Below are 27,908 nucleotides of genomic sequence, written 5' to 3'. Positions count from 1 at the left end.
CCTGCCAGGGGGAGGAGAGGGGACTGCACTGCCCAGAGCGCGAGGAGAGAAGGGGCCCGCGCAGGGAGGGAAGGAAGGGAGGAGGTGGAGGTGAGTCACATGGTCAGTGCCGCACTCTGTGACTCTCCTGTGTCTCAATCGCTTTTGTTGTAAAGGGGAGGAAGCCGAGGAGCGAAGCAGCAGCAGCAGCCGCCGCCGTGCCAGGAGCCAGCCCAGCAGGAAACCTTCCCAGCCAGGCTCTTCTGCTGCTGCTGCTTTGCAGACACACGCCCAGCCAGGGCTGGGGAAGAGGCGCCCCCGCTGCAGAGACAGCCGCTGTACTGTGCCGACTGGCGGGGAGCCCGGGGGCACATGTAGAGGGGCAGCGGCAGGGAGCAGGAGAGTCGGGGTGCTAGGCCTGCTTGGTCGCAGAGTACCGCGTCCCCCAGTCGGGAGTTTCACGGTCCCTGGTGCCTCTCGTCGGAGGAGGAAACTATGGAGGTCAATGCAGGTAAGAGACTTGCTAAGCTCAGCTGCTAGTACGGGGTGCTGGTATGGGGAGGGAGGAAGCCCCAGGGTGGATGCTTTGGGGTCAAGGGGGAGCGCACTATGTTGGTCACTTGGGGGATCTGGGGTGGATGATCAGCGACCCCCATGTTAGTGTCGGGTGGGTGAATGCCCGATCGGGGAATGAGGGCACTGGAGGGCGGCTGTCGCTGTCAGGGTAGCGTATCTAGTAGAGCGTCTCGCGTGTGTGCTGGGCAGCTGCCCCCCTGTTGTGGGGTTTGATCCCCATTGGGGAGGGGGGTTATTCTTATTCCTAGCCTGTGGGGGTTTAAAGTCACCCCCCCCCCACACACACACTCCTCGGCTGCTCTGTCCCATTTGTGTGGTGGATGTTGGGGAACCTGGGTTGCTACGGCTGCCTCCCACAGACTGATACCCGCTCCCCCCCCACCCCCGCCCCTTCCCTGCGGAGCCTGTGGCCGGTGTCTGCCCTTCCTCACATGGACCCGCTTGCCGAGCCATGTGTCCCTTCTGTTTACGTTCCGCGCTGCGTGCTCGCTTATTGGCCGTGCGGGGCTGTGACGTAACGATTGCATACTAGGGCTGGGGCGGGCCAGCTGGGTGGCTGCCGGCGCCGACACGTGAGGCCCGCAGGAGGCCGCTGTTTTGGTGACCTACATTCATCGGGGGTGACGGGACGGGGCGCGCAGGGGACACGTGGGTCAGAGGACGCCCGATCGATGCGGCGCTTCTGACCACGCCCACCGGAGCGCCGGGAGGGAGGGGTTTGCACCGTTCTGACCCCGCCCCCAGAGGTGTTCCAAGGTTCTTACCGCTCGCCTTTTGGAGCGGGAGGCGCCGCCTCTAGGCGTTGCATTGCAGGAGGGGGCGGGGGGAAGGTGTTTTTTTTCCCCTTCAGAAGAGGGCGTGGCTAGAACCTTGGAACACGGAGGGTGGCTCCGTCCCGATGGGGCGTGGTTAGAATGCCCGCAGAGTGGGGCTGGGGGTCGCTGCCCCCTTCCATTCACCAGGTGATTGTGGCTGGGCAGGGGACCAGGAGGAGAGGATGGGGCAGGAGAGGGGTGTTGCCCTTGTTCCCCTCTCCGACCTCCCAGTGCCTGGTGCTTGACCAGAGCTCTGGCGAGTAAAAGTGCTAGGTATTTAGGATCCCTGAAGTACGGTGACCAGATAGTAAGTGTGAAAAATCGGGAGGAATAAGTGCTTATGTAAGCCCCAAATATCAGGACTGTCCATATAAAATCGGGACATCTGGACACTCTCCTCTGGCGTAGGGTTGGCCCCCGGGCGGCAGTCTTACTGGCTCGTTGCAGCATAGCATGTTGTATTTGTGTGCCTGCCCATGTGATTGGAATGAAGACACGTTTAAAATTCTTCTCACGTGGACAGGCTCTTGCAACAGCAGGACTATAACAGGTGAAAGAGGGGGGCAGACTCGCCTGCGCTGATGGTTGCGCTCATGTAATGAGCCCAGCAAGTCAGATGGCTGGACACGTCCAGATTACAGCATGTTACACGAAAAGATCTTGGGTCCCACCTGAGCGTATGGGAATTAGAATGTCTGTCTGGGCTTTATAGGAAGGTGGGGGAGTTCTGGCTTTACAAAAATAGCAGAAAAGTAATTGCCATGTAAGGACACAATGGCTCCTGCATCCTCCCTTAAAATAAATTGAGTGAAAAGGCTGGGTTTTATTATTCTATATATAATAGCGGCTGATTATGTAACAGCTCCTGTGGCTCTAGTGAAAAACGTTGGGCAGTGCTTTATGAAACAGAATTAAATTGACTTTGGAAGGACGCATTTGCTGTGCCAGCAGCTAAATAACCCTTGGTGTGACTGTGCATCTATAAATTATTTCAGCAAGAGCTGATAATTTAATGTGCCAGTTTTGTTATTTTCAAGACTATTCCTTTGCCCTAGAATGGGATGGTTCCCGTTTAATTGAACCTAAATGTGATAATCTTGCACAGTAGAAAATTCTTCATAGCAGAAAGAACAATTAGCTTTCCTTCTCTTGACTAAAGTCTTCTCTTTGTACCCTATATCATTTCAGTTATTTTCATTGGTAAACTTTTATGTTAAAGATGAAAGGCAAATAATCTAAACTATTGCAACAACAATAGAGACTGGTACTAAAATAGCATCTGGGTAGGCTGAACTCTGTTTTTTGCAAAGATTTAATAATCTGCTGAAATATAAATAACGGGAGTCATCATTAAGAAGTTATATAACTTCCTGCTCAAAATACATGTTCACCGTGAGCTGGTGGTAGTATATCATCATCAATATAAATTTCTTTCAGAATCCTTTGTGAATATGACTAAAATGAACACCCAGAACTGGTTTCACATCACAACAATTCAGTTTAGGATAAAATAAAATTCCTTTGTCTTCTATGTTAGCAAATTCTGTTTTAAGAGTCAAGAAGTTTGTGTCTGCAGCGCTGACTCGTCCATACAATATCAGGACCTGCTGCTTCTGTGAAATGTGTTTTTTCTGCACTGCATACATGGGTTTTTCTGAAATGCAGCTATAACCTAGTTCTTCTAGTCCAGGGGTCGGCAACGTTCGGCACGCGGCTCGCCAGGGTAAGCACCCTAGCGGGCCGGGACAGTTTATTTACCTGCTGACGTGGCAGGTTTGGCCGATCGTGGCCCGCACTCGCCGCGGTTTGCTGTCCTGGGCTAACGGGGGCGGTGGGAAGAGGCACGGGCTGAGGGATGTGCTGGCCGCGGCTTCCCGCCGCCCCCATTAGCCCGGGATGGTGAACCGCAGCGAGTGGGGGCCGCGATTGGCCGAACCTGCCGCGTCAGCAGGTAAATAAACTGGCCCGGCCCGCTAGGGTGCTTTTACCCTGGCAAGCCGCGTGCCGAATGTTGCCGACCCCTGTTCTAGTCAAATAGAAAAGAATATTAAAATCTGAGCAAAGGATTTCTGAGGAGCCACAGAATCTTCCAAGATAGTCTCAATTTTAATATATTTCTCAATAATATCACAAGTAACCAAGAAGTCCCTAGCATACAGAAATGGTTAGTATACCCAGTGGGTCTTAGATTTCCAGTGGGGACTCAGGCGCCTAACTGCCCAAGTCCAACATTTAGGCACAACTGGCTTTCACAGAACTAGGGCTCAGCTGTCACCTGATCCTGTAGCTGCCAAAGTCCCTAGGCATTCAAGTCTCCACTGGTAAAGTCCCCAAGGCACTTAGGTTTCTGTGGGTGGGCATGTGCAAATCTGCCTAAGGCCTGGCACTGCTGAGCAGCTCAGCACCTAATTCTGGCCTAAGCTCCAGCAGTATTCACAAACGAGGAATTCCCTTGCCTCTCTCAGCTGCTGAGCCCAATCTGGTAGCTGTGTTCTGAGTACACCTGCCCCACACCAGAAGACCAAGGAGGAGGTGTGCTTATATTCACCTGGTTCAAATTCCCACTCTGCCTGCTATGGAGCAGGGACCAGGCCTCCCCCACCCAGATGAGTTCCTGAACACCTGGGCTACTGAGTATTCTGGGGTGGCTGTCTTTAAGTCTGTCCTGGTGAAGCAGTTCCACGTTGTATAAATAATTAAATAGTCATTGGGCCAAAGAAAGCATGAGGATGACCAGCCTAGTGGTTAAGGCACTCACCTGGCTTCAAGTCCCTGCTCCAAATCATGGCTCTTGTTCAGCGTGCTGGTGTCTGTGAAACTCTTTTTAAGGGCCTCTCACTATGTGTGTACAGGGAACCTGAGAGCCTAACTCGGGCCTGTGAATTCTACTAGGCAGTAGGATGTTAGGCATTGTAATGCTAGATTGTGAATCTAGCCTTGGGTCTTTTGGTTTTGAAAACCTCATTAGGAGGGGCAAAGGTAAAATGAATTTGCTGTACAATACTCCTCGGTTAGGTCCTGTCTTCCATCTGTTCAGGGGAGAAGGTGCAGCTCAGTACCCTCTATCCTATAGGACAGTGGTGGGCAACCTGCGGCCCCTCAAGGTAATCCGGTGGCAGTCCGCGAGACAGTCTGTTTACATTGATTGTCTGCAGGCATGGCCTCCCGCAGCTCTCAGTGACCGTGGTTCGCCGTTCCTGGCTAATGGGAGCTGTGGGAAGCGGCATCCAGCACATCCCTGTGTCCCGCGGCATCCCACAGCTCCCATTGGCCGGGAACAGCGAACTGCAGCCACTGGGAGCTGCGGATGGCCGTGCCTCCGGATGGTCAATGTAAACAAACAGTCTCGCGGCCCGCCACAGGATTACCCTGACGGGCCACATCTGAGCCTCAGGTTGCCCACCACTACTAAAGGGTGTGAGGATAAGTCTCCATCACTGGAAGAGACATGATCGTTTCTATATGGTACTGGGTGCAATTGCTTAGTGTTCCCCGCTGTGATTAAGGCGGGAGGTCTCCTTTGATTGGCATTTCACTTGCTCTGCTTGGGCTCACATGGAAAGAAGTATGCTTCCCTTCCTTTGCTAACTCAGTAATGTGACTTAATGTCAGGTACAACAGTAAGCAGGACACTCAGGGAAAACAGGGGTCTGTCCTATGAATTGCAGGACACTTGGGCCATGTCTACAGTGGCATAGCTAAGATGCACTTTTTTCCATCACTGTAGAAACTCCACCTCCCCAAGTGACAGTAGCTAGGTTGATGGAAGCATTTTTCTATTGACCTAGCTGCATCTGCCCTGAGGGGTTAGGTTGCCATAGCTGCGGCATGCAGGTGTGTGGATTTTTCACACTCCTGGCCACTGTAGCTATGTCAAACTAAGTTTTAAGCATAGACTAGGCCTATGTGTCCCCCAACTGGTTAATATGGGGCTTATGTAATATATTTTAGCGCTTCTTTGGTGGAATCTGATGCACAGCTTCCATTACGGTAACATGACTTGTGTCAAGTGCCACCTCTCTCTCTCACACACTACACTGAAAACTTACCCCTGGATGAACTGATCATTGCAGTATATATGGTTTATAATAATAACCCTACAGGAATGATGTTAAGGAATACACCATTGCACATAGCATTGCATTTCAGGACTTGAAAAGTAATCCCTGTAAGGTGCATACTTAAGTAAGCACTTGATATCGAATTCCACCTGAACAAAGTTTTGCTGAAGGACTAGATAGAAGGTAAAAAAACTTTTACATAGTGAATGGGAGATTTAAGTTTGAATTAATGTTAATGTTTTGACACCGCTATTAAAAAGTAAAATAGATCCAGTAAAGCTGCTACAGCAATGCTAACAGGTTTAATTAAATTTACAAAAACAATGAAATTCCAAGTTTACTATCTGTCTTTGATTCTTGTGCCAAGTATTTCAATTTGTATGTTGCAGAGGATCACTCAGTGTTCTAGAAATTATTTATGTATCACAAAGGTATAATAGAGTAGTAGGACAGAGTGGCAGCATTTATCCTCAAATGTACTATAATTAACATAAGGCACTATGACCCAGGACCCGCTGTACCGACTTAATCTGTTGAGCAAGCACTCCTTGTTATTTGTAGCTTTTACTGACTTAAGGCATATGCATCATCTTATTCTGGTCTGTAATGAGTCATATGTAAAGGGATCTTCCACAGCAGTACAAAGGGAGCAGAAAGGGAATTAAACACAGTTTTTAAATAGCTTGGGTTTTGCCAATGAGCTTTTACATTCACCGATTTTAGTGTGAAATAGCAAATACTTTGTAATGGCTTTTAAAATATTAGGTCTTGGAGATGACAATTGACTTGGTTCTCAAAAGAAGAGTAAAGAATTGTTGTGTCCCTTGCGAGATCATTCCTTGGGCATATAACCTGGGGAAGGGACCCTATGAAAAAAATCAGTTTCCATGCCTAAAAGAGAGCAAGAAGCTGTTTTCTCCAAAAGTATCTCAAGAGTTTAAGACTAAACAGTCTCCCGGTTCTGCAAGTGGGAGTGCAGTGCCTTGCAAAGAGCCTGGCAACTGAAACTATATTTAAATGTGCTACAAAGAGTTGTAATGCGACAAGTGGTACTTAATATAAAAACAGGCCAGGACTGAACTCCTTATCTTCATGCCCCATCCCCTTTCTCCATTACTGTGGACACCACCAACCACCTCCCTCTCTCAGGCCTGTATCCTGGGTGTCATCTTTCACTTTAAAGACTAACAGATTTATTTGGGCATAAGCTTTCGTGGGTAAAAACCTCACTTCTTCCCATGAAAGCTTATGACCAAATAAATCTGTTAGTCTTTAAGGTGCCACCAGTCTCCTTGTTGTTTTTGTAGATACAGACTAACACGGCTACCCCCTGATACTTATCTTTCACTTTGCCCTTTCTCTTACCCTTATCTAAATGATCTCTGCTTCTGTCTTCATAACACCTCTAAGATCTAGGCCTTGGCTACACTCGCGGATTCACAGCGCTGCCGCGGCAGCGCTGTGAAGCGCAAGTGTAGTTGCGCCGCCAGCGCTGCGAGAGCTCTCTCGCAGCGCTGCAAGTACTCCACCTCTCCGAGGGGAATAGCTTGCAGCGCTGCGAGCGAGCGTGCAGCGCTGCAGGCGCTGATTACACTGGGGCTTTACAGCGCTGCACTCGCTGCGCTCAGGGGGGGTGTTTTTTCACACCCCTGAGCACAGCAGGTGCAGCGCTGTGAATTGCCAGTGTAGCCAAGGCCCTAGTCTTTTCTCCCCCTCCAATTTGCACCTCCTACCCTGAACTCCCTTCAGAACACTGCTTCTGAGATCAGGTTTTGATTAGGTTATATCCTCCCAGCTTTGAGTCCCTCCAGTGACTCCCCATCATCCACATCAGATGCAAGCTTTTTACACTTGCTGTTGATCCCATCCCCTGCTCCCTCTTTTATCTAATCTCATTTTCCGTTTTAGGAGGCAAGGGAAGATGGGGTGGAAGGGGAGGTCAGTCATGGAAAGCTAATGGAAAGAAATGAGTTTGGGGGAGGGGTTTGAAAGAGGCACATGTAAAGACACATGGCATGCTGCGTCAGGTGGTGCTAGGGTGACCAGATAGCAAGTGAAAAATCGGGACAGAGAGTGGGGGGTAATAGGCACCCATGTAAGAAAAAGCCCCAAATATCGGGACTGTCCCTATAAAATCAGGACATCTGGTCACCCTAGGTGGTGCTGGCTCAGGAAGTGGATCACTTGCGAGCTGTGTATGTACATTTGGTATTTTGTCATTACAGTCTTTGCTTTCCTTCCCCCAGGGGGCGTGATTGCTTACATCAGCTCTTCAAGCTCAGCGTCTAGCCCAGCCTCTTGTCACAGTGAGAGCTCAGAGAGTAGTTTCCAGTCCTCCTCTTCGCCTGTACCATCTTCACCAAACAGTTCCGCCTCCGAGAGCAGCTGTAACAGTAGGAGCAGCGAGGGTTCTGACGGTGCACCAAAGAATGATCAGCTAGATGATGCTGTTAAAACAAGCTGGTCGAGTGCTGCTGGATTGACCAAGGGCCATGGTGGACTTACAAGTATGTATGTTTTGAGGTATTATCAGGCAGATAAACATGCACTGTCATGCTCCACTGTCTCAAACTGATGGCTGGTCTTACCTGGCCTGAGGACATTCCCAGCCTTCATTCTGGTGACCACAATTTTCCCTCCACGCTTAATCTCTAACTTCCTTCCTTCTAGACAGCGGTAGCTATGGTGCTCATCCTCTGGCCAAGATGTTGAGCAAACAGCCTCTTGCTAGACAGAAGCCACAACTTCAGCCTGAATCAGCCATCTTTCCAATCTTTTTACAACCCTACTCCTTGAGCTCAAGCTCATCACCTCTGCTATGTGCCTGAGTTTTACTGATCCAGGATATGAAATGCACTGATGCCACTCCCAGACCTGGAACTGCTTCCTCACAGTGCAAAGTGGTGCCAACAGGCCATATTGTCCTTTGGCCCACAAGTAAGTTTAAATCAAGAACTCTCACTAATTTTTTTTTTTATAAAAAGCCCCAGCAGTTTTGAAATTATGTAAGTGCTAAAACAAAGTCTGCTACAAGTCTCTCTTTGTGCTCCTTTCACTGAAACCTGGCCAAATGTCATTTTAAAAGACAGTTTAGTCCACAGGCTCAAACCTAGGAACAAATTCTTATTTCCATCAGTGTTTCTCTTTAATGACTATAGAGATCAGTGGAATCATTTTAGAAGTTTATATTGTGATAGCACTTAGGAATCCCAGTCAGGGCCCAGGACCTCATTGCGCTAGCTACTATACATGCACACAAGTTCCTTCACCAGGAACTACTCCAGACAGACACCAGTAAAAATGTGTTCAGAACGTGTGCACTAAGTTCCAGCTACAAGTGATTTTATTTTTTTTAAACCACAAATAAAATAAAATTAAAAGTTGGTATGGCCAGAACTACAGGGGTGCTGGTCATTGCAACTATATTGTAGGCTTCGACATAGGCGCCAACTCCGTGTATGCTCTGGGGCTGGAGCACCCATGGGGAAAAATTGGTGGGTGCTCTGCACCCACCAGCAGCCAAGAGCCCCGCCCCAGCTCACCTCTGCCTCCGCCTCTTCCCCTGAGCACGCCGTCCCCGCATCTCCCAGCGTAAAAAGCTGTGGGAGGGAGGGGGGAGAAGCGGGAAAGCAGCGCACTCAGGAGAGGAGGCAGGGAAGAGGTGGGGCCGGGGTGGGGATTTGGGGAAAGGGTACAATAGGGGCAGGGAGGGGGCGGAGTTGGGGCAAGGACTTTGGGGAAGGGGTTTGAATGGGGGTGGGGCAGGGGTGGAGTCGGGGTGGGGTGGGGTGCGAGCACCCACCGGCGCCAGGAGAAGTTGGCACCTGTGGGCTTCGACTTGTTTTAGTTACTGTGTTTCTGCATTATATATTCTTTGATAATCAGAAGTTTAGCAATAAAGGAATTTTTTAAAGCAATCTTTACAAGTTAAAAGTGATCCCCGGTTGTTTTTTGTTTTTTTACAAGAATGTTAACATTGAATAGTGACTGCAGCGATATATGGATCAGAGGGTATTTCAATAATCTTTTAATTTGAATTTAGATGTTTTTCTTCTACCCGAGACAAAATTATTTTTGCCAGCCAAACTTTCTGGACAACCCTCCTATTCAGGGGCGCTGGAACAATTTGTATAGTGGGGGTGCTAAGAGACATTGAACCAAACTGTAAACCGTGTATATGATGGAAACCACTTCAAGCCAGGGGATGCAGCAGTACCCCCAGAACCCATAGTTCCAGCACCTATGCTCATATTTTGTGTTTTGATGGCATTATGAAGCCAACACTAAAGTCTGATCATTGTACTTTAAAAAGCCTTCAAATTATTTAAAAAAATATTTCTCTCCCACCCAACCCCCAGCCAAAATAAATAAATCCAAGATCTTAGTAAGACCTTTCCCCTCCTCTTCTGCTTTGTACATTGTTTGGCAAACATGAAAGCACTCAACGGGACTGCTCATGTACAGAAAAGCTGCTGGTGCACTTAAGTGTTTGCAGAATCAGGGCATAAGAACCTGACAGTGAAATTGGCTGTAAACAAAATTGAGACTGATTTAACTGATTTTTAGGGTGGGATTTTTCAAAGCGCTTAGCAGAGCTATGCAGAGGACAGAAATTCCCTTTCACAAAGGATTTCAAGATTGACATTTGCTCGTGTTCTCTTTAGGGACTTAATATGAACTTTAATGAAACTGCAGTCTCAGATGGCAAATGGTTCCACTGAAATTTTTCCAACCCGCTCTAGTGCTCAGCATTAGTCCAATTCTGATCCCCTGAAGTCACTGGCAGAGTTGGCAATGCTGAACACTTTGGAAAGTCCCATTCTTTACTATCTAAGCTGGAACAAAACATGCAAAATATAAAGAAAGAGCATAAAAAGTGGCAAGCAAATTGGACTTAGAAAATCCTTTCAGCTTTAAGAATGTAAGGTCCTGTTTCTGCAAATGCATCCCAATGGGGAGGCTCTGTGTGGCTGTGGAGGACTGCCTGCATGGAGTCAATTGCAGGATGTGACCAAAGTTTTTATTAGTAAAAAGGGTAAAATAACTTATTTGTTTGCAACATGTGATTTTGAAGTTAACAGTGTCTTTTAATATTTCTGTTTTTAAGAAAAGATCTTTATTCTCAGTTGGGGAAACTGCAACATTTATATGGGCTTCCTTGTCCTGATGGGAAGACAGATTGAGCCCAAACTTTGGTGACCTAGTTTCCTAAATGATCCTTTTAAAAATTCATAAATGTAAGCAGACTTTTTTTTCTACCATTGAGTGCAATGCTACTTTTATTAACAATTCACTGTTAGCCCAGTGTATGTGTGTTCTCCCCATTCTATCCAGCGATTCTTCCGAAACTAATCCCTGCTGAGTTGTGCAGGGTTTTCCTGTGTTCTTGTTTTTGTCTCCTCTCTTGTACATTGAACTGATTTGCAGTATCTCATTTGCAAAGCACATTTTAAGGGGCAGAAGTGTATTCTATGGGTAGGTCTGCACTTGCAGTGGCATGTCGAATACATACACTGCATGCCCAGCTAGCACAGGTATAAAAAGCAGTGGAGACAATGAGGCACTGCTTAGACAAGTAGAGTAGAGACCCGGCTGAACCTTAGGGTATATACCTTATGTGGCTCTCTACGTGCCTAAGCAGTGCCTCCCTATCTACATTGCAATGTTGTATCCCACTGCCAGAGCCTTTCCTCACTGCAGGGAAAAGCTCCAGCAGGTGCGCACTCTCACTGGGGTGTGTAGCTACATGTACCCTACATACCCTGCCACCAGTGTAGATAAGGCCTATGAGGCAGAATGTTACCATTGGATTTTCATGCCCACTTTCTTCTGTTCTATTTCTAGAATTTAATGGCATGGTCCTCCTGTGTAAAGTCTGTGGGGATGTCGCTTCAGGATTTCACTACGGTGTTCATGCTTGTGAGGGTTGTAAGGTAAAGTATAATAGTCTCCTTTTTGTTGTGGATGCTGACTAGTTTTCAGATCACTGGGTAGTTAATAATTGGAATCATGGGGTAAGCGGATGATGATGTTGAAAAGTTAAATTTATATTAATCTAATAAAACGTTAATCTGAGAAGGTTCAAAATATATGCAGGTTGCTTTAAAAAGACAAGCTGCTTGGGAACACACCATGCCTTCCCATGGGAACAACTAAACTGGTGGCCTACGTGTCACCACTGATTGATCAAAGATCTGTTCTCAGACACTGGAACACCATGAATGGCCCATTTTGTGAAGGAGCTTTTGGCAATTATGTAAAAGCCATTTTCTTGAATGGAGGAGGCTAGACATTGTGCAAGAGGTGGTCTGGTGGCTAAAATACGGGGCTGGGAGTCAGGAGAGCTGGATTCTATTTCCATCCCTGCCACAGATATCCTGTGTGATCTTGGGTAAGTCAGTTAATCTCTCAGCTCTGCTGGTTCCCCCATCAGTATAATGAGGATAATAATGGATCTTAAGTTTTGACTGCTGGGGAAACTTTTAGAATTTATTATAGTTAGAAACAACCAGTTTATTGTATTGATCCTACCGTGCACATTATGCTTCACTGTGCACATTATGCTTCCTTGCACATTATGCTTCACTGTGCTAGCAAAACTGTCTGAGGGAGTCAGACGAGTCAGTCACGAGAAGTTGTAAAGTGCCAGGAGTGGCACCTACTTCTTATGGCTCTGAAAGTGTATATGAGGAAGTGAAGCTTCCTTGCAAATGTCCGGATCTTGATAGAAGATTTGACCTGTACGGTAATGGGTTGTGGTTTTTATCGGCAGGGTTTTTTCAGAAGAAGCATTCAGCAAAACATCCAGTATAAGAAGTGCTTGAAGAATAACAACTGCTCTATAATGAGAATGAATAGGAACAGATGCCAGCAATGCCGCTTCAAAAAATGTTTGTCTGTTGGAATGTCAAGAGATGGTATGTTCCTGAATTGAATAATGACGTTGTAAAAGTGAATTGTGCTGCACATGCCTCCCGTCTCAAAAGAGAATGTGTCAAAGATCGTAAGGAGGCAGAAACAGATAGTTGAATCCTGTTGTACTTGGACGCTAATGTTGTCTCTTACATGTGGATTAGCTACGTCTTCTCACTGTGTGGCTATACTGAGCACCATATATAAAGTAGCCAAGAAAGCCCTCCCTTCTCTGAGCATCTGGAGTTGGGATTAATACAATAGGACGTGCGACAGCTGCTAGATGGACGGACTTGATGTAACAGTCTTAGTTTATTTTACTAAGTTAAACAATATTTTAAACTCCTCTGGGTATTAGGCCAGTTTTTGATCTCAGTTACACTGGTGTAAATCCAAAATGACATTCTTGGTGGCAGTGGGGTTATTGTGGAGTTACACTGGTGTAACTGAGATAAGAATCTGAACCATCCTGTCCAGTGTATTGCATACATTTCCTAGGTTTTATTTTTAAACAAGAGGAAATAGTGCCCAATGTAGCTCTCACTGAAGTCAGTGGAAAGATTTAATAGGAGCTGGGTCAGGCCCATAGCACACTATCTTCTTATTGTCACTTCATGTAAGGCTATTACAGAGAGTAGAGTTTCAGGAGTAAGTTTTCAGTGCAAGGAGAAAGCACAGAGCTGCACAAATTTAATGGTAACTGAAACTGCACCGCTGAATCTCTGAACGCCTCACTGAAAGTCTGCCTCGTGCAATAGTTTTCAGTGAGGTGCAGAAAATATAGATTGTTTGGCTTCCAAAGCACAAATTTAATTGAGCTGAGACCTTCACCCCTCCCCCCCACCTTGTTTCACTTTTTCTTTCCCTCAGATTCATACTGAACAGGAACAAATTTAACACTCATTGGGCAAATTTAACCTAGAGCTTTATTTAAAAAAATTGTGCTGTCATTCTGAGTATCACTGACAACAACCTCTAAGGGGCTGTCTACACTCAGGCTGGTACCCGATTGATTTAAGTAAACCAGTTTAATTAAATGCCAAACTCCTGGGCAAGCACACTTACGTTGGTTTAAAACTGGCTATGTTGGGTGAACTAGCCCTACAAATGTAAGCTAACGTGATATAAACCAGGTTTAAATCAGTTTCAGAGTGTCCACAGTCAAAGTTGCACTGATTTAACTACATCAGTTTTAAAGCACACATTTGAGTGCAACTGTGTGTATAGACCAGACCTAGTTTGGAATAACGAAGAAAAGGGACATAGATACTTTTGTTATATTTTTCGCTGCCTTCATTTTACATATAAACAGTGGTGCATAACATGATCTTGGACCTGATTCTAATCTGACACCAGCTTTACACTGGATTAACATTACTGCTGATATACAGCCATGCAGATGAGATCAGGATTAGTGCCCGAGCGTAAAAAGGCAAGATTATCAGTTTTGTGTGTACTGGTTTTCTTGACTGAATTTGGCGTGCACCTGTGTAACTAAAACCTTTTTTTTTCTTCCTTAGCTGTTCGATTTGGCCGCATTCCTAAACGTGAAAAACAGAGGATGCTGATTGAAATGCAAAGTGCCATGAAGACCATGATGAACAGCCAGTTCAATGGTCACTTGCCAAATGAAACATTAACAGAGCATCAGGAGCAAGCGCCCCTGTCATCTCAAGAAGAGCTTACATCCAAACCCCAACAAGAGCTCGAAAACATCAAAAGTCCATCTCCTCCTCCTCCCTCTGACATTGCAAAGGAAGAAGTGATTGGTATGGTGACCAGAGCCCACAAGGACACCTTCATGTACAACCAGGAGCAATCAGAAAACCCAGCTGAGGCCAGGCAGCCACAGAGCGGGGAAAGAATTCCGAAGAACCCTGAGCAATATAGTTTGAATAGTGACCATTGTAGCAGTGGGCTTAGTGACACCCATTATACCGAGAGTGAGCAACATCTTGCTGGACAATACAAAGGGAGAAATGTAATGCGTTATCCAAATGGGCGCACCGTTTGTTTCACAAATGGCCACTGTATGAACTTTATCAATGGTTATACTCAAAGAATGTGTGAAAGGATCCCAGAAGATGGGTTTTCGGCAAATGAGAACATGAATATTTACTCATGCAACACTGGAGGGAGAATGCACCTGGTACAGTAATGTCTGTTGTTGCTGGTGCAGGGAGACACTTTTTGCCATATGTTTTTGATGATCTATAAATACAGATGGACCAAGTGTAGCCCCAGAATCAGTGAAGTTGCACACAGATTAATTTGGTCTATAGTGGAGACCCAGATAGCACCCAACGGAGTTTAGGGTAAAGAACTACTAGATAGAGATCCACAGCTTACACTGTGTATGGGATTTGCAATCAAGCAATTGAGATGGTTCGTCTAACAATGCTTTTAGCTGCCAGATAGTCTGTTTTCAACTAAAGCACATAAAAGATATAGTTGAAAATCAGGTTACAGTAGGTTTCTTGGAAAAGTGAGCCCTATGAATCACTAAGTCCTTTTCCACCCTTTTCCTCTTAGGGATAAAACCTTTAAAATAATTTACAAAGGTAGATACACTAACTTGAAGTATATTTTAAAAAGTATCCAAGCACGAGTTCTGAGGTGCAACTTTGATCACCGGAAGTCAGTAAGGACTTCAGTGGGGTCAGGATTTCGTCCCTAGAATTAGTCTAGTTGATTTAAGTCTGTTTTTACCAAGGTCTTTTAGTACTTGCTCATCTTGTCAGAATGGTCATTTTTTTATTTAATTTAATTTAATTTAATTTTTTTTAGGGCTAGGTTTATTTATTTATTTATTTGAGATCAGATGTTTTTATGGAAACTACTTAAAACATTTGGATTTGGAGGCTTCTGGGCTGTTCACAACAAACCTGTCCTTCTACCCCTACAACAATTTAAACTCTGAGCCAGTGATAGGATTTACAAGGACGGGTCCCTCCCTTTCTTTATCCCCACTCATCTAGGACTGTCCAGTAGCAGCATCATACCAGAAAGCATTTCCTTGTTGCAGCCTCTTTGATCACCTTAACTGATTTAAGTCACGCAACAATGCTGCATATTTCCCTTCCTTTGCCCCATTTTTAAATAAGCCCCCCCACCTTTACCTTGCAGTAGCTGCCTTTTTTTCCCTTAAAGTAGACTCTCTCTCTCTCTCTTTCTGTCTTTGCCAGGTGGAACAGACTGGGGAAGGGGAACATAGGAAATACTCCAGTTCTTGTTCTGTTATGCTCCATAATTGCAAACCTTCAAGTACAAATTGGCTAAACTTTTCCACTTCCTAGTTTCTGACGATCCTTCAAGCTTTTCTCAGCTCCCTGAGAATCCCCTTATTTGTAAGCTCTTTGGGGCAGGGACTTCTTTATTGTGTGTGGCCAGTGCCTAGCCCAGTGGGGCTCAGACCTCCAGTTGTGGCTGTAGGCCCTATAGCGTTACTAATAATTCCCAGTCTTGCTAGTCTGCCTAGATTTCAGACAAGACTGGTGTATCATGGTTACTCTCCTAAACGCTGAGCAGATCTTGCTTGACACTGGTGTTTGTCTTTCTCTGGAGTTCGTCACAGCCGTCCCTGAGATGACAACAGGATGACAGCCAGTGTCTGAACATGCTTTCCCACCAGCATTCTCTTCCCCACCCATTCCAGGAGTAAAAGAGCAGTTTAGATTTTTTGATCCTGGTTTACAGTGGAGTAAGTGAGGGCAGATTCAGGGATAACTATAGGAGCCAGAGAGAGTGAGATCAGAAATGGGGTGTTCAGTTTCGATTCCCTGCATGGTAGTAGCTTTCCCTAATTTCATTGTTGGAGCAGCCAACGTTAGCAAAATTTTAAACTGATATTTAATGGAGCTGCATAAAATATCCCTGTTACTTAACTAATGAATATTCCTATTTTATCTGTTGTATGATTAGCGTGATGGTGTCCTAAACACCGAGTCTGCTTCTTTCAAAGATTGGTTAAAATGTGGAATATAATTTGAAGAGGGGTTTTTTGTGTGTGTGTGAAAATTCTAGGTTTGTCCAATGAGCAAGACTCCCTTTGTGGACCCAAGTAAGAGTGGCCATGAAGTCTGGGAAGAATTTTCGATGAGCTTCACCCCTGCAGTGAAAGAAGTGGTGGAGTTCGCAAAACGCATTCCAGGGTTCCGAGATCTTTCCCAGCACGACCAGGTCAATCTTCTAAAAGCTGGGACCTTTGAGGTGAGAATCTCAGCGAATGTCTTGCCAACATCCTTCATGCTTTAGATGTTGGGCTGACTGTGCAGCAATCTTATGCCTTATTAACAGAGATGCATGTGTCTCAATCTGGAATCAAACTTCCCCCAGGGTATGCGATTGCTCCATTAGAGAGATGGAGCCAGATCCTCAATGGGTACAATGGCATATTAATGTCAATAAAGCAATAGCAGGTTACACCAGCTGAGAATCTTGTTCACATCTGGAGCCTGTTAACTTCACTTAAGCCCCAGCAGGGTTCATAGTTTTGTGTCAGCTCAGCAAAACCTTTCAACCAGAAACCCTTTTCCCAGACTTAGACAGCTGAGAACCTGCTCCACCTCCTCCCTCACCCCAGAACTCATCATTTATTTCTTTTAAATAGCTACCTGTTGCTTAGCCCAGAACTATGGGGCAGCAGGGAGAGGCTGCAGGTAGCAACCTTGCTTCCATGGGTCTAATCTGAATTACTCGCCCCACAGAGGCTCATGTTCTCTGTTCTGCACCTGTTTCCTCTGCTGCCTGAAGTCTCTCCTGCAGAAAGAGCTGATGGGGCTAGAGTGATTCCATTTGCACAGGAGTCCCTCCGGTGGTAACCGGGGGTACTGCAGTCACTGGAGCCTCCAGTATCCCCTAGTGTCACTAGCTGGAACTTTACTCAGTAATACAGTAGCTACACTGTAGATACTACATAGTGTCTACAACGTGGCTGATAGCTGGGTCATTAGTAGTGGGCCTTAGCACCACCAGCTCTTTATGACAAGTCATGCTTGCATATGGTCATTATGTACTGTATGTAAATTGGTATCAGCTGGTTAATAATGCAAGGACTCCTGATGTGGTGTTACAACTAGTCAGTGTCCCTCACTTGATGACCTTTATTTAGTGGCGTGTCCTTCTCTGTGTGTGATGCACACTATTATTAGTGGAGTTAAGCTTGCATGACTGGAGGAGACCTGACCCCACAGAATTCAAGGTCTCATTCAGACAGGTCTGGTTTCTATAACATTTATTTTTAAGCAGGAATATTGGACTGTGGGTTTACTTGCATTGAAGAAATCATTTTCTCTTGAAAGTTGTTGGGTCCCTTGCTTTCTTCACTGATAATGCATTAAATTGCACAGTTCTAGAATGGTCAATTGTTGGCGTGAGAGGCACGTGTTACACTGTGAAACTCAGATCCAGGTCCTGGCATCTTCTGTGTTAGTTTCTCTTTACTTCTGACTGCTCCCCCTTCCAGTGCCCTATCTTACGTTTTCATTACCATACTTGTACTTAGCCTACACTATCACCTCTCCCCAGCACATCTTTTCCTGAAGTAACCATTAAAATTCTTGCTCAAATTATACAAAAAGACTGATTCCTGTCGGAAAAATTCTACATGTTTTAGGCTCCACAGAGCGGAGACCGTCATCAAGCTGGGGGGATAAATTAGAATAATAGAATATCAGGGTTGAAAGGGACCTCGGGAAGTCATCTAGTCCAACCCCCTGCTCAAAGCAGGACCAATTCCCAACTAAATCATCCCAGCCAGGGTTTTGTCAAGCCTGACCTTAAAAACCTCTAAGGAAGGAGATTCCACCACCTCCCTAGGTAACCCATTCCAGTGCTTCACCACCCTCCTAGTGAAAAAGTTTTTCCTAATATCCAACCTAGACCTCCCCCATTGCAACTTGAGACCATTACTCCTTAAAACAGAACAACCACATTAGCAAGTTTAAACCTTCCCTCTGGCACTTCAGCACCTGAACTTGTGAACCCCATTCTTCTGTCTTCACACCAGTGATCAGCATCATCAATAAAATGTTTCCATATGCAAAGGTGCTCTCAGTGTTCAGACATATCCTTGGAAAATAATAAATAGATCTGGCTGGCCACGTGCTTACCTTTATTCCCTCGTTTATACATAACAGTGTAATGAATAGCTAGATGTCAGTGGGGCAGTGCCAATGTCAAAAGGCCTCTGGGCATCTGACCAAAATTTAAAAGCAAAACCAAAATTACAATAGTTGAAAGTGATGAGCCAGTGAAAGACAATCCCAGGAGTCACTGGAGCTGTCGTTAATATAGATTGAAACATCAGGGAGCCAAATTCTCTAAGTACAGCCTCTCTTTGTGCATGTACAATCACTTGTGTGTAGTTTTGTACATCAGTACAAATGAGATGCCTTCCAAGACACAATCACGCACAAGCACAAATGATTGAGGCCCCTTTTGAAAACACCAGTTTGACTTCCTGTCTAAAATTCCTATGTGGAGTCTAGATTTTATTTTACACTCTGGATTTTAGCTCTAGATCCTCCCCTGGTGTAAACAGGCATAGCCTCAAGCGCTTCAGTTGAACTGTGCTGGTTTACAGCAGCTAAGGAGTGGGCCATATGGTTTGAAGTCCAGAATTAACGCCCTGTTCACCTAGAAGAGTCTTTATTTTAGGCTAGTGACTCCACACTTCTGGGGCTCCATCCTGTGAAGTTCTGAGCATTTTCAGTTTCCAGGGAAAATTGTGGCAGCAGGGGGTGTTCAGCACCTTGCAGTGAAATTCCCCATTGCAGAAAGCCAGGCCCAGACCTGTCCACTGTTCATGGCCCATTTAAACTATTTTGCATAAGCTTCCGCATGGTGCTAAAATTCACCACAGCATATATTTCTTGGGTGTTGAAAGTGAACCCACAATATTATAGTGCTCCTGGGCCAGATCCTTAAGGGTATTTAGGTGCCTAACTCCCTCTTTAGGCACCTGAGTCCACTATTTAGGTGCCAGTTATAACTTGTCAAAATCAGTGCTTAGCTGTTGCCTACCCACATAGAGTTTCCACCTGTACGCGTGAGCAGAGCCACCTAGGTCCTGATGCTGTCCCACAGCTAACAAGCTGCACCGAGCTCTTGCTTAAACAGAAGCCTTCGTGGGTTTCTCAGACTAGGCTCCGCCCCCTCCCCCCCCCCCCCGATGTCCCCAGCAAGGCCCGCTCCAAGATGCATTCTCAGAGCACGCTTAAGATCCGCTGCTAGTCATAAGAGACAACCGGGACCGGATTAAGTTTGTGTGAGTAGGGCACACAATGTGGGATGTGGGAGACCCAGGTTCAGATCCCTGTCCCAATGAATAGCTGATAAATGGAACAACTTCAAGAGGAGAGATTGAGCAAGTCCCCAGAAAAGCCAGGAGCCTGGTGTTAGGGCAAGCACCTGGGATGTGGGTGATGTTGGTTCATGCCCCTGCTCCAAATCAGACAAAGCAGAGGCTTCAAATCAGGCCTCCCGTAGCACAGATAATTGCTCTGACCACTGGGCGATTGGCTGTGTGAGGGTGTGTCTCGTTTTCTACTAGAAAGGTCTGGGTTTGGGCTGCTGAGGCATGGGCTGACCTGGCTTAGGTGCTTAATTCCAGGAAAGGGTCCAGCTGAGAATCCTGAGCTGAAGGACGTGCCTAGCTCTAGCCTGTCAGTCAACTGCTTAAGGCCCAGATCAATAGGAGTTAGGCAGTCGAATGCCTTTGTGGATCTGGTCCTAACACCCTGCCCCCCTCCGCCCCCCCAGCATTTCGCACCAGGCAGCTTCCCGGGCCTTCAAGGATCCCTTTCCTAAGGACCTAACCTTGCATTGTACAAGTGCCCTGGTGCTACCAACAGTCCCTGCCCAAAGAACTTACACACTAACATAAGACAAGAGACAACAGGTAGATACAGACAGATGGGGGGAGTGCAGGTAAACAGTGAGACAGTACTGGTCAGGATGACAGGCAGTCACTGCACACCAGCAGCCTGTTTTGTTTTTGGGGGGGGGGGGGGGGGGGAGGGGACGGGCGAGGAATCAAGGCCATAACACAAAGCAAGTTGGACATTTTAAAATGAAGTTGGTTTTATTTTATCTAAGTCAGAAGGTGGCAGTTCTGTACATTATATTTAAACAATGGAACATGTCGGGAGTTATTAAACATTGAGCAAATGGAACCTTACTAACCATTCCACATGGAAAAAATTCACAGTGCAGCTGAGAACAAGGAGGCAAAGTTTGACAGTTGTAAATGCTCAAAAAGAGGTGCCGATACCAAAAATATATCCCCAGTTGGAAGCTACAGACAAGGTGTAATGTCAAGCTCTGTTGTGTTAGTCTTTCCAAGGACACACATTCTGTTCTTTTCCACTGAGGTTCACTAACATTGCCTGTGAAAACCCAGCAGTGGCATAGTACTTTTACAGACAACACACCGTGGGCTACCTCCTCAGCTGATATAAGTCACCATAGCACCATTGAAATCAATGGAACTATTCCAGTTTACTGCAGGAGAGGATATAGCTTGATACTGTTACTTGCTACCCACACACACAGGGCGAAGAAAACATTTCTTCTAAAACCATGAATATTTTTGTTTGTTCAGTAGCTATAAACAAGCCCTCATACTGGTGCATTTGTGAATAGTGTTTTCTTTATGGCTCAGGATGTCTGAGGCTTAAGTTTTAGCTCTGCTATCCCTCCTCCCCCTCCCCCGTCAAACAACAGCTAATTTTCTTTATTCTTCCAGATTTCATGGATGTACCTTGCATCATTCTTTAGCGCTAAGTGGGGTACTGTCTATTTCTAATCAAGATGCTAAGTGATAGGAATGAACTGTTTGAGTGTTGTAAAATTAGTTTTATTTTCTCTTTAGATCTATACAAATCTACCTATATTTTCTTTTTTCTCTTTTGCCAGGTTTTAATGGTACGGTTTGCGTCTTTATTTGATGCGAAGGAACGTACTGTCACCTTTCTTAGTGGAAAGAAGTACAGTGTGGATGATCTGCATTCAATGGGAGCTGGCGATCTACTCAACTCCATGTTTGAATTTAGCGAGAAACTAAGTGGCCTGCAACTTAATGATGAGGAAATGAGTTTGTTTACGGCAGTTGTCCTGGTCTCTGCTGGTAAGGAAAGAAAGTTAATCTATACCTTTGCCAAACTTCGAATACACTTGTCATTAGAGCGAAGGCCCCTGTAAAATATATCCATTAAGCCAAATTAAGTGGGCTTGAAGGATTTAATGGGCCTTCTCTAAATTCCTGGCAGCCTGTAGTTTAAACTTTTACAGCTCTGGCAAGGGGGAAATTGCATATGTGAAAAACAGTTCTGATTTGCAGATGTTTAGGACTTTTCTGCTATTACTCTGGAACCCAAACTTCTGTTTAAAAGAAAAAAGAAAAATATCTAGCTTTTGCTGCTGCTGTCTCACTGCTGTAGTAAAATATCCTTTCCGAAAAGTGTCCGCAGCCAGACAAATAATAGGTCAAGAGTGGGAACTATGGGCCTGATTTTTCCCCTCACTTATCCAGTTTTACACAGGTGTAACTTGACTTGTGGGAAGTTACTCCTGACTTAGACCAGTGCAGGTAATTGGAGAACAAGGTGCCTTTTTACCTCAGAGATATCTTCAAAGCCTGGTACATAGTTTAGTAGTTTCACTTTTTTTGGTAAGGTCTCAATCCTGCAATTGGATTGGAACCTGTATTAACAATAGGGTTTAGTGAACCATATCTTGTGCAGTGGAAGAGCCCATCAAATCTTTAAAAAGATGAACAACCTCAACTATTGAAATCAGTGGGAATTGAGACTCTCAATTCTTTGCTGGAGCTGACCCAGTTTTCCTAAAGTTGTCACTTTTAGTCTGTCTGGAACTTGACAAAATACCTTAAAGACCATCAAATTGTGTTTTCTGCTGCCATAAAATGCTAAAATATCAGAGTTGAGATTTGGGTCCCAAGTTGTATTCCTGCCACATCCCAAACTCTCGATGGTTTTCTTAGTATCACTGGGAGTTTCCAGGGTGCAAGGAATGCAGGACTGGGCCCTTAAACAGTTCCCAGGTTATTGATTTTTGAGTTCACCATCAGACCTAGCAATTCATTTTCTAAGGGCCACATGGTAAACTACTTACTCACATAGGTGAGCAATTATTCACTTGAATAGTCCCACTGGTGAGTAATCCCATTCTCTCCAATGTTGCTGCTGTGATACATTAAGTGTTTAAAAAACCAAAACAGCACCAGCAGGTGGAGACTGCAGGCCAGCTTCTACAGCTGTTTGGGAATGCAGCTTATTCTCTCCCTGTCCCCCATTTTGCTAGCCAATACATAAGAGAAGCTGGAGCAGGGGCCATGCCTCCCTTCCCATCCACCTTTTGATTCTACATGCCCCAGGAGCGTAGGGAGGGAGCTGTCCTTGTTCTCCCAAGTGTACAAGGGCTGCATTTTTGCCTGGTCCCATACCTGAGCCATGTGAGTGTGGGGACAAGGCTCCTTATACACTCCCACAAACTGTGCACCCACGTTCTGTACTTGAGACAGGCAGAATCAGAGTGGAATAGTTTTTCTTGAAAAAGGGAAGGAGGTTGAGAAATTTAGATAGTAAACATGTTCTAGTGCAGCAGTCTCCCGTGATGTGTTCTGTTATCAGGGCTTGCTAACTAACTGTAACTGGAGATAGGGCCCAGTCCTGTAAAGAGTTGAACTTGCTGTGCTTCCATTCATCAGGGCAACAAACACCTGGCTCAGATAGCTTCCCCAAGCCGATGATTTTCAAAAACAGGACCTGAGAGCTCGGCTCTTAAATTCTTTCTTAGACCTGATTTTCTGCAGTGCTGAGCACTTGCGGGTCCTGTTGAAGTCAATGGAAGCTGCTGGGTGCACAGCGCCTCCAAAATGTTAGGCTACTTTCATTATGCAACTAAGGTCCTGATTCAGCAAAGCACTTTAGCACATACTTTACTTCAAGCATGTGCTTAAATCCATCTCTCTTCAGTAAAGTACATAAGTGCTTTGCTTTGCTGAATATGTCTGAGCTTTGCTGACTCAGGATGTCTGAGCTTTGCTGAATCAGGGTTTAAATAGGGACGTGGGGAGACTCGCTTGAGGCACCCAGGTTTGAAAGTCTTGGCTTACATTTTTTCCTATATTTGTTGATTTGGACAGCTGACTCGTAACTGCTTTTTATCTGCAAACTATGTCTGCCTGCCTTTTCCTCTTACCCTCTTTTTCCCTTTAGATCGATCTGGAATAGAAAATGTTAACTCTGTGGAGGCGCTGCAGGAGACACTAATTCGTGCACTAAGGACCTTAATTATGAAAAACCATCCAAACGAAGCCTCTATTTTTACAAAACTTCTTTTGAAATTACCTGACTTGCGTTCCTTAAACAACATGCACTCTGAGGAACTCTTGGCCTTTAAAGTTCACCCATAGGCCTTTAGCTCTTATTTATACATGAACTTGCCTCATGTTAAGCTATATATTTTGTGCTAAAATATTTATTTATATATGTTTGTACAACTTGTTGGAGAAGAAAACCTCATTGACTGAGTGATTGGTAGATATTCCGTAACCCTGCAATAACACTTCAGAGGGAGTACTTTCAGTGGTTAGCAATGTGGCATTCAGAGTTTGTCAAGATACCCAGAATCATCAGTATGTTGACTGTTAAGTTTTTCACTCAACAGAAAGACCTGCCAGCTTCCGCTGGTGAAAATCAAAAGCATAGTAGCTGTGTGGGAAATGAGAGAAATGACAGTTGGGCTTTCCCATATCTAACTCATGTAGTCCTGCTTGTCTGGAAAGCTCTTACTAATTCACTCATGGTTTCACTGTTCTTACTCCATGAAATTTCATGGAATATTTCCAGTCCACGTCATCATTTAGTGGACATACACACGCCATCTGTATATAATGTAAATAGATACATAGTTGGTGTTAATGACTATATAAAGTACAGAATTGTGTGTTTGTGTATATATATTTGTGTATGTATATAAATTGTTCTACATAAAAATATAGACATAATTTCTTCACAATATTTTAAACTGTGAAGGAGTTAAACTTGCAAATGCAGCTGATCTATGGAAAGAACCAAAATAGGTGCACTTTGTCTATTGCTGAACTAATTATCTGACTGTTTATAATTTTTAGAAAACAGCAAATTTGCATTGCTAGGCTCTATTGGTTAATATAAGAAATACTGTGGCACCAGAATTGCAGTCAGGTCCAACTTTATAATGAGAACTATTAACTGAAAGAGAATTGTTCAGGGTACTATTAGATTGATTATTTGTTGCAGCTAAGGTTCTTACCTTGTGCTGATAGTGGTTAAAAAGCTGTTGGACATTATTCAAGCCTTCAGTACAGCTGACTACCAGATGAGCAACAGAATCCATCAATTCCTCCTCAAGAATCAAGGACAAATTTCAGGAAAAGTGTATCCATCTAATATCCAGATTACAGGTTTGTTTGGGTTTTTTTGTTTTTTTGTTTTTTTTTGCATGTGTATGTTCTGTGACCATTTCTTTCTTACACTACACCAATTTGCTACTTGACTGCTAAATAAGATTTGAATACATAATTGTGAGAGACACCTCTGTCTTTTCATGTTATTTTCCCCGCAGCATTAATATGTATATAAATATTGGAGCTGCATGCTTTTTAAAGAACATGTTTTGTGTACGCAAAACAGGTGCACTCGATTGTTGGATATCATGACTCGCTTAACAAAACAGAGGTTTGGGGCTCTATTTATTCCAGACACAAAAATTCCCAAACTTGAGGGTCTGTTTTGTATTCTGCTACTTTCCATCCTAGAAAGGGGGTTCCTCGTAGAGTTGGGTTTCTTCTGTTATAGCAGGAAGTGACACCACAGACTTGTGATTTAAAATGCCAAAGCAGTAATGTTATAAATAGTCATGTTACTGTCATATAATGTGGGAGTGGAAAATGCTCTTTTTACCTTCATGTTTAATTGACTTATGTTCAAGTTTGACCCTCTAAGGTCTTAAAATTGTCTAACACTAATTGTTGTCAACTGATAGAGGGTTGTTGCTAAAGGGTTAATGTGATGTGTAAGGGTACAATCCCACAAACCTGATGGCAGAACTCCCATTAACCTTGCAGGTTCAAAACGCTATGGACCTGCTTCAAAGCCGGTTGAAGTCAACACGAGTCTTCCCAATGACTTCAGTGGGATTTGGATCAGGCCCTGGAGATCTGATTCTACACCATACAAGTCAATGGCAGTTTTGCCGCTAACGGCAGTGGGGTGAGAGGTTGCACTGTAGCATGAACATTGGGCCATCAGTTCTTAAGCAGAAATCTCAGTTGAAAATGATGAGTTCTGCCCAAAAGTGAATGGCAAGGGAGCCAGACTAAAGGGGATCTAGAAAGAATGCAGCTCTATCCTTGCTTTTCCAAAAAGCAGAGGGGTGCAGCCTTTCCCAATAGCTCCCCCTCCTCCTCAGCTGGTGGGGCGAGAACTCTCCTGCTGTTTCAAACTACTTCAACCACTGGAGAACGGCCCCCCTTTTTAAAATGTTTTCAGCAGATTACATTTCTAGGGCATTTCCCCCTTGTTTCTGTAAACACTGCATTCAACCAATATTAGTTTTAGAGCTTAACTTATATTCTAAAATGCACATTTATGAAAGGACACAAGTGCATCATTTGTTTCTGCAAGGAATCAAGGTGGCTCTTTCATAAACCCTATTTCAAAAGTGACGGTCAAACTGACCCCTGATTTTGGGCTTCTTATAGAGGCCTCTTCACCATCTCTCTCTCTCTCTTTCTTTTAAAACTTATTATTATTAAGCCTTTAGGAATGTATAACCAGGACTGTGTAAGTATTGCTTATTCAGATTTTAGTTAGGTTCAATATATATGCACTAGATAGATATTCTGACTTGTGCAATTTCATTTGAATGAAATCTTCCTACATGTAATGCAAACAGAACTTATATCAGCTGAAAAAACCCCAGATTCATGCTGAAAGGTTTGATGAAAAAGAAAAAGCTATTCAAAATGGCTCTTATTTTGTGAGCTCTGTAACTGAACTGCAAACAAAAGTGACATTAGCCATGTCTTGTGAGCTCTTTCTTTTACTGTGTCACTGGTTATACACTTGTTAAATGCTGAGATAATCGTCTTCAGGCAGGACACTGTAGATGGGACTTTTGCGGAACGATTAATATAACGTACTGTATGAATTTATTGAAATGTTCCTCTGATTTTACAGGTTTAAAAAGATTAAATATGGGCATTATGTCAGCAAACAAAGCTGTTTCCATGCTGTTATGTATTGCTATACATATAAAGTCTACATCGGGGAGGAACAGTCCATATGCCACTGCACAACAAATCAGAATGCCAGCTGGTGTAAGGTCAGTGGAGCTACACTGATTTACAGTGGCATAAGATACTGATTTTTCCTGCAAGGTGGATGAATGGTTGGTTAGTTGCAGATGATTTATTATTACAAACAGGGTAGGAATAGATTTCTATCATTTTAATGCTAATTTAAAACCTCTTCACTGCATTGTAACTGAGTAGGGTACATGGTTTGTTTTCTGTAAAACTAGTCTCAGGGAGACAAGTGCACACAAAAGCAACTGATTAGCTTTGATTTTCCAATTTAAAATTTGTAGAATGTCAATGAAGCGTTTATCATTTCAAGCTATCGGTTCTGGAGAGCTGGAAACACAATTTAAAGGGGCACTGTCAAATTTCCCTGAAAATTGTGTAGCTGCTGCTGCTAAACAAAATAATCACACACTCTAAAACCACCATTATTGAAAGAAAAGAGAGACAACTCTTGACATTTGGCTTTGTGCATTTGGCAGTATTTTGTGTATTGGCACTGCTTGCCGTGTAGCGTGGCTGTCCACCAAATCCTTCAGGCCTGCAGTGAGCTCTTCGTGGTCTGAAACCTGTGCCCACAGGGAATCTTTGTGACTCCAGTGGTGTTCTGTGCTGGTGCAGGGAAGGGGTCTGAGGGGAGCTCATTGCAGACTCCCAGCCTTAAGCAGAGCACTTAAGCATGGGCCTTGGGAAGTTTCCCACTTTGTGGGAATCTCACACACAGCAGCATGGGGGAAGGGAGGAGGAGAGTGACAAAGTCCTCCAAAATAGGCAGGGAGTCAGATGAGAAATTACTTTTAATTCATTTGGAGAAACTAACAAGATTTCAAGTTGACAGTGCTGCTTCAAATGAGGATCTTGCCTTGCCTTGGTCCCAAATTCTGATTTCCAGTTGTTCATGCACTAACAGAAATAAATGGTACCTTTTACAAGGAAAACGGATCTAATATTGTAGTCAATATCTGGGTACAATGTATTATTAAAGTATAAATGAGCATGGGCATAGACAGTATCTCATCCTGTTTCTGAACCATCATCTAAAAACTGTGTGGGAGGTATGGAGAATAAAGATTATTTCTAACCAACTGCTTTGTGTTTTAATTGTTAAACACTTACTAAAAGTAAGTGGAAGTAATCATTGCATCCTTCCCCTGAAGAGCTTTCCAAGCCCTTAATCTTTGAATTCCTGTTTAGGTT

The 27,908-nt window shown here is 44.4% G+C and overlaps 1 protein-coding gene across 5 annotated transcripts; it reads left to right on the top strand.

Moving 5' to 3' along the window:
- The first annotated feature begins 117 nt into the window (after positions 1-117).
- Positions 118-27,796, top strand: NR1D2 (nuclear receptor subfamily 1 group D member 2). Of its 5 annotated transcripts, XR_008443988.1 has the most exons (9): positions 118-490; positions 7,678-7,938; positions 11,276-11,364; positions 12,204-12,348; positions 13,864-14,492; positions 16,367-16,552; positions 21,260-21,470; positions 23,584-24,812; positions 25,476-27,796. XR_008443988.1 is itself a non-coding variant. In XM_054019964.1 (8 exons), exons 1-8 carry the CDS (start codon positions 475-477, stop codon positions 23,778-23,780), a joined length of 1,734 nt encoding a protein of 577 aa, XP_053875939.1. In that variant the 5' UTR covers positions 118-474; the 3' UTR covers positions 23,781-27,796. The 5 variants fall into 5 exon arrangements, 4 of the variants coding, with proteins under 4 accessions (XP_053875939.1, XP_053875942.1, XP_053875940.1 ...); XM_054019964.1 differs by having other exon boundaries at positions 23,584-27,796; XM_054019967.1 differs by lacking the exon at positions 118-490 and adding an exon at positions 10,539-10,668 and having other exon boundaries at positions 7,849-7,938; positions 23,584-27,796.
- Positions 27,797-27,908: the final 112 nt, after the last annotated feature.

This window comes from Malaclemys terrapin, chromosome 2, assembly GCF_027887155.1.
Source record: "Malaclemys terrapin pileata isolate rMalTer1 chromosome 2, rMalTer1.hap1, whole genome shotgun sequence".
Classification (NCBI taxonomy): Eukaryota; Metazoa; Chordata; order Testudines; family Emydidae; genus Malaclemys; species Malaclemys terrapin.
Note: the sequence above shows the minus strand (reverse complement) of the source record. Positions and strands in the feature narration are given on the sequence as shown.

What these genes read in the sequence shown, in the direction of transcription:
- NR1D2 (XM_054019964.1), top strand. An exon ending in GGGCCATGGTGGACTTACAA is followed by an intron (nt 7,939 to 11,275) that starts GTATGTATGTTT and finishes TTCTATTTCTAG; the next exon opens with AATTTAATGGCATGGTCCTC. An exon ending in CTGGAGGGAGAATGCACCTG is followed by an intron (nt 14,493 to 16,366) that starts GTACAGTAATGT and finishes TGAAAATTCTAG; the next exon opens with GTTTGTCCAATGAGCAAGAC.